Here is a 5,742-nt window from a genome sequence, read left to right as displayed (position 1 = left end):
TCGTCTCGAGACGATGCCTTTGTGCACACCCTTCCAGGTTTCCGCCCTGGACGGTGGGGTTCTCCCTAGAAGAACCTATCGTACTGAGCCTCTTGAACTCATGGTCTCTGGTAACCATAGAGAACGAGTTACATTTTTAGTTTTTCCTATTAAGCATGCTCCGATTGTTCTTGGTTTCCGGTGGTTGCAGATGCATAACCCGCAGATAAACTGGGTCGACCGACGGGTTAATTCTTGGTCAACCAGATGTCATGCTGAATGTCTGCAATCTGCTGAACCGCCTAGTCCGCCTCCTTAACTGTCCTGTGCTCAGGTTGATCCTGAGAACTTGAAACTGGTGCCTGAGCAGTATCATGACCTCAAGCAGGTTTTCAGTAAGACCCTGGCCTGCCCGCTTCCGCCACATCGCCCATACGATTGCGCCATCGAACTTCTGCCGGGTGCCCCGCTGCCGACCAGCCGTCTCTATAATATTTCTCGGGCCGAACGTCAGACGTTAGAGAAATATATCAAAGAGTCACTCGCAGCTGGACTTATCCGCCCGTCGTCTTCGCCTCTCGGTGCGGGGTTTTTCTTCGTTTCCAAGAAGGACGGCTCCCTCGTCCTCCCTCGTCCTCACACGATAACTGTAAAGAATAAATACCCTCTGCCGCTCCTCTCCTCCACCCTTGAGCCGGTCCAGTCTGCCACCATCTTCACTAAGTTAGATTTACGTAGCGCTTACCACTTAGTGCGGATCCGCCGGGGGGATGAGTGGAAGACGGCCTTCAAGACACCCCTTGGTCACTTCGAATATCAGGTCATGCCCTTTGGCCTGTGCAACGCTCCTGCTGTCTTCCAGGCTCTGGTCAATGATGTTCTCCGTGACTTTCTCAACATCTTTGTCTTCGTGTACATAGATGACATCCTCATTTACTCCCGCACCCTCTCCGAACATATACATCACGTTCGCCTAGTCCTCCAACGGCTTCTGGAGAACAGGTTGTTTGTCAAGGCGGAGAAATGCGAGTTTCACAAGCACTCTGTCACCTTTCTCTGACTCATCCTGGAGGGGGGGCAGGTCCGATCGGACCCCGAGAAGATTAAGGCCGTGCTCAACTGGCCTGTACCAGAGACCAGGAGGGAGTTACAACGTTTTCTTGGTTTTGCTAACTTTAACCGGCGCTTTATCAGGGGGTACAGTCAGATCGCAGCTCCCCTCCGCGCTCTTACTTCTGTCAAGGTCCCCTTTGTTTGGAACCCCGAGGCTAACAGAGCCTTCACCGATCTTAAGAGAAGATTCTCGCAAGCACCCATCCTCATTCACCCTGACCCTGCAAAACAATTCACCGTTGAAATTGACGCTTCTGACTCTGGGGTAGGGGCGGTGTTGTGCCAGTGCTCGGACCTGGACGAGAAGCTTCATCCCTGCGCCTTTTTCTCTCAGCGTCTGACCCCGGCAGAGCGTAACTATGATGTTGGGGACAGGGAGCTCCTGGCCATTAAGCTCGCCCTGGAAGAGTGGCGCCATTGGCTAGAGGGGTCCGAGCAGCCCGTGTTAATTTGGAGCGACCACAAGAATCAGGCCTACCTCCAGTCTGCCAAATGTTTGAACCCTAGACAGGCCTGCTGGTCCCTTTTATTCTCCCGCTTCAACTTAACAATCTCCTACCGCCCTGGCTCAAAGAACCTGAAACCTGACGCCCTGTCTCGCCTCTATGCTCCCCCCGACTCTGATAAGGAACCAGTTCCATCCTACCTCCCTCTTGTGTTTTCGGTGCCCTCCAGTGGGAGATAAAGGACATGATTTCACAAGCTCAACGTTCTGACCCAGATCCAGGCAATGGCCCGGTTAAACGCACCTATGTTCCCACCTCTGTACGTTCCCGAGTCATCCAGTGGGCCCACTCTGAGAAATTCTCTGCTCACCCAGGCATCCTTAGAACCCTCAAGTTTCTCTCCCGACGTCTCTGGTGGCCCACCATCTCCCAAGACACCAAACAATTTGTCCAATCTTGTCCTTTTTGTGCCCAGAACAAGTCCTCCAACAGACCTCCTGTAGGCCTCCTCCAGCCCTTACCTGTTCCCGAGCGCCCTTGGTCTGACATAGCCCTCGATTTTGTGACCGGCCTCCCTCCTTCACAAGGTATGACCACCATCCTCACTGTTGTAGACCGTTTTTCCAAGGCCTGCCATCTCATCCCCCTTAGAAAACTCCCCTCAGCCCTCCAGATGGCCCAGCTCCTAGTAAAACATGTTTTTCGTCTGCACGGCATCCCGCAGGACATACTGTCTGACCGTGGTCCTCAATTCATCTCGCGGGTTTGGAAGGAATTTGCCAGGGCCCTTGGGGCCCGGTACACCCTTACCTCCGGTTACCACCCGCAGACCAACGGTCAGACAGAGCGATTGAACCGGGAGCTGGAGACGGCCCTCCGTTGTCTCACGTCCAATAACCCCTCTGACTGGAGCAAGTACCTTCCCTCGGTGGAGTAAGCTCACAATAGTCACATCTCCACAGCTACTGGCAGGTCCCCCTTCGAGGTCTCCCTTGGTTACCAACCCCCGCTACTCCCCGAGGATAACAGACAGATCGCCATCCCTACTGTTAACCACCACATCCTTCGTTGTAGGCAGTTCTGGAACCAAACCATCCAAGCACTCAAACAGACTGCCGAACAGAACCGCCGATTCACCGACCGGAGGCGGCGCCCTGCCCCCAGTTACCATCCCGGTCAGCGAGTCTGGCTCTCCACCCGAGACATCCCCTCCCGGGCCACCTGTCGGAAACTGTCTCCCCGTTTTAACGGCCCCTATGAGATCATCTCCATTGTTAGTCCCTCGACCGTCCGCCTCCGTCTTCCATCTCACTCCGTCTTCCATCCCAACTTCCACGTGTCCCTCCGGCTGAACCCCCTCCGCCAACCCAGGATCACCACGGACGTCAGGTCCAACGGATCGTGGCGTCCCGTCCCCGAGGCAGAGGTTTTTTCAGAACCTCGTCGACTGGGTGGGTTGCGGTCCTGAGGATTGGTCCTGACTTCCTGGCTCCTCCATCCCGGATCAGTCCCTGATCGACTCCTTCCTGTCCTTCCGTCCCTCGTGCTCGCCAGGAGGCGACCGTTGAGGGGGGGGTGGTGTCAGGACTCGGCCTCTACTGTTTACCTTCACAGGTGTCTGTTGTTGACTGGTGGGCGGGGCATGCACACCTGCAAGTGGTTCAGCAGCACCGGCCCTGCACTATTTGAGCAGCGCACAGACAGCGGGAGGACGCCAGAGTGTTACCACTGCAGTATGCCTGATCGGCCACGGCCTTTCGCCTAACCTACCTTTTCTCTGGCTCATACTCCTGCGTTTGTGTCTCCCAGGTTCTCTCTCGTGAATCATGGTCTCCTCTCGTGGCGGATCCTTCCAGGTCCTCTCAGGAGTATCGAGGTTGGTCACCCAGTCTCTGGGTCCCTGGCCCCCCCGTTTCTCCCTGGTTCCTCCCGCTGGTTCTGATCCCCGGATTCCCCGGAGGCTGCTCGGACAACTCCACATTCCCCCGCTCTCTGGTCACGCTGACACCTGTCACATCACCATCAGACAGCGCCAAGTCCTCACTGCTTCCCTCCCGGTCCGGTGTCCGCGCTCTGTGGTAAGCTCAGCTCCGTAGGTTTTTTCCACCTGACTCTCCGCGGTAACCTCTTCTCTTTCCTCCTTAGACGAGACCGGTTTCCTGGCAGCGCTCCAGTTCTTGTAGTTTTTGGTTGACATAATCTCAGTGATCTGTTTGACTAAGTGTAAATAAAACCCCTGAGACTGTACCTGTTTTCCCGAGTGTGTTTCTGCATGTGGGCGCGGCACATAAAGCCAAACATGACACCTTCTTTAAAAATTTGCAAGGTAAAGTAAAAGCAAAAGTTACATTTATATTTTTAGTAATTTATTGCATTTTGAGCGTTTTGAGCAGCAGGCGCAGCGCGTCTGAGCAGCTGAAGCAGCGCGTCGGGAGCGTTTAAGCATCTGACGCGCGTGACGCGTCGCAAACGCGCTGCTGCTCGAGATGGAAAAATGTAACTTTTGCTGCTCGATGCGCCGCGTCAACCAATCAAAGAAACTTGATCAGGGAGCTGGCCGTGAGAAACACACATCGCTGATGATACAGAGCGCTGTGATCACTCCTCTGAAACAGTTTATTGATGCCTAAATGAACTTAAAATGCAGAATCTGCCGGCAGAATATGTTCGCTTTTATTATCCTGATGCCTGCAGTTTGGATTCTTTAGATGAAAAACACCTACCAGCCGCCGAGGTGAACTGCGAAGCAAGACCAGCAAAGCTGCTTTAGCCGCACGTCAGAACTAACTGGTACAAGCAGCAAAAATTAAGCAGCAGACGCAATTTTGCTGCTCCTGCTGCGTCCGGTGGGAACGTAGCATAAACCTCACACTGGCAGTCTACTGCTCCCCGGGCTCCACACAATGGCAGCCCACTGCTTGCCAAGGGGATGGGTTAAATGCTGAGGTAAATTTCTACAGTGTGAGATCAATAAAGTTTCCATTATTATTATTAAATTTCAACCTATTATGTTACCAGTGGATTGTATTTATCTGTAATTTATTTATTTATTTAATTTTATTTATTAATTAATTTATTTATTTATTTATTTATGTCTAATCATGTCAGGAATGGTACACCGTACTCAAAGGGTTTGGGAGTTAAAGAAGGTTTTTACACACATAAGGATACAATCCAGAACTTCCAGTTTTGTAAAGTTTGAGCCCGGACGTACTCTCTGAACTTTTGCCTCATGTAGTCAAATCGTTGCCGCGTGATGGGAACACCTGTGGCTGGAAGCTGCTGCTGGCAAACACTGTGCAAAACACAAACAAAGACATAATCAGTCAACAGAGCACATAAATGCATCTTCATGGTGGTGTACAGTCTTGAAAGAAACTTTGTAATCCTGGTGGATTTCTCTGAAGTTAATGTCTGACTTGATGGAAGAGTTCAGGTGCTGTATTTCCTCCCTGAGTCGCTGAACCTCCTCATGCAGTTGAGCTCTCTCCTGCTGCATCTTGCTGATATACTCTGCCGTCTTCTGCAAGGTCGTGGCTTTGCTGATCTGTGAGATTAAAACACATAAAGTACACCGTTTTACTATTTACAATTTTTCATTCGCTTCCACCTTTTAATACCTTTATCTGTTTGGTGTACCTTTATACTTGGCTGAGAGCTGAGTGTGGTTACAAGGTTTTGTAAAGTGTCAAACCCCAGTTTTATGTTGAAACGTCTCTTTTGCTCCGCAGATATGTGAGTGATTCTCCTAGTCTCTGTTTGCTATAGAGAGGCAGAAAGGGGTTTAGAGATCGAATTTAAAACTCATGTTCCCATAAACCACTTACATTTGTCCTTTAACAAAGTTGTATATAAAATAAGGCTGCTGTAAAAACAAATATCACTATCTTTAAAAGAAAGTTCACAAATTGACATACGTAAAAGTAGTTTTACACATTATAAAAGAAATATCAACAAAATATTTCTATTTTGCATGTTGGTAGAATTTTTCCTTATTTAACCCTTAAAATGAGATTGGTTGGGCATAAATAAATAAAAAAAATCTTACTAGAATGAAAAAACAAAATTAGGATACCTTGGTAGATTCCAGCTTTCCTTGTCCTAAAAAGGCAGAATGTGGAAACTTGGGGTTGGAGTCTTTGTCTGCAGGGTTAGGTGGAGCTAGTTGGCCTGGATCAGCCCTAAATTGAACTAACAAGAGAAA

The 5,742-nt window shown here is 50.3% G+C and overlaps 1 protein-coding gene across 2 annotated transcripts in view; it reads right to left on the bottom strand.

The window, feature by feature from the left end:
• Nucleotides 1–5,742, bottom strand: part of LOC107101521 (carbohydrate-responsive element-binding protein-like) — a 53,039-nt gene that overhangs the window by 5,110 nt on the left and 42,187 nt on the right. For both annotated transcript variants that reach the window (XM_015400467.1, XM_015400468.1), the window contains exons 12-15: nucleotides 5,614–5,729; nucleotides 5,178–5,300; nucleotides 4,958–5,085; nucleotides 4,710–4,833 (exon numbers count right to left, since the gene is read on the bottom strand). In XM_015400467.1, the coding sequence (XP_015255953.1) occupies nucleotides 4,710–4,833; nucleotides 4,958–5,085; nucleotides 5,178–5,300; nucleotides 5,614–5,729 (491 nt within the window). The remainder of the gene's footprint in view (nucleotides 1–4,709; nucleotides 4,834–4,957; nucleotides 5,086–5,177; nucleotides 5,301–5,613; nucleotides 5,730–5,742) is intronic.

The sequence above is a fragment of the Cyprinodon variegatus genome, unplaced genomic scaffold (genome assembly GCF_000732505.1).
Source record: "Cyprinodon variegatus isolate N-32 unplaced genomic scaffold, C_variegatus-1.0 Scaffold1108, whole genome shotgun sequence".
Lineage (NCBI taxonomy): Eukaryota > Metazoa > Chordata > Actinopteri > Cyprinodontiformes > Cyprinodontidae > Cyprinodon > Cyprinodon variegatus.
The sequence above is the reverse complement of the archived record's forward strand: the minus strand, read 5'-3'. Positions and strand labels throughout refer to the sequence as shown.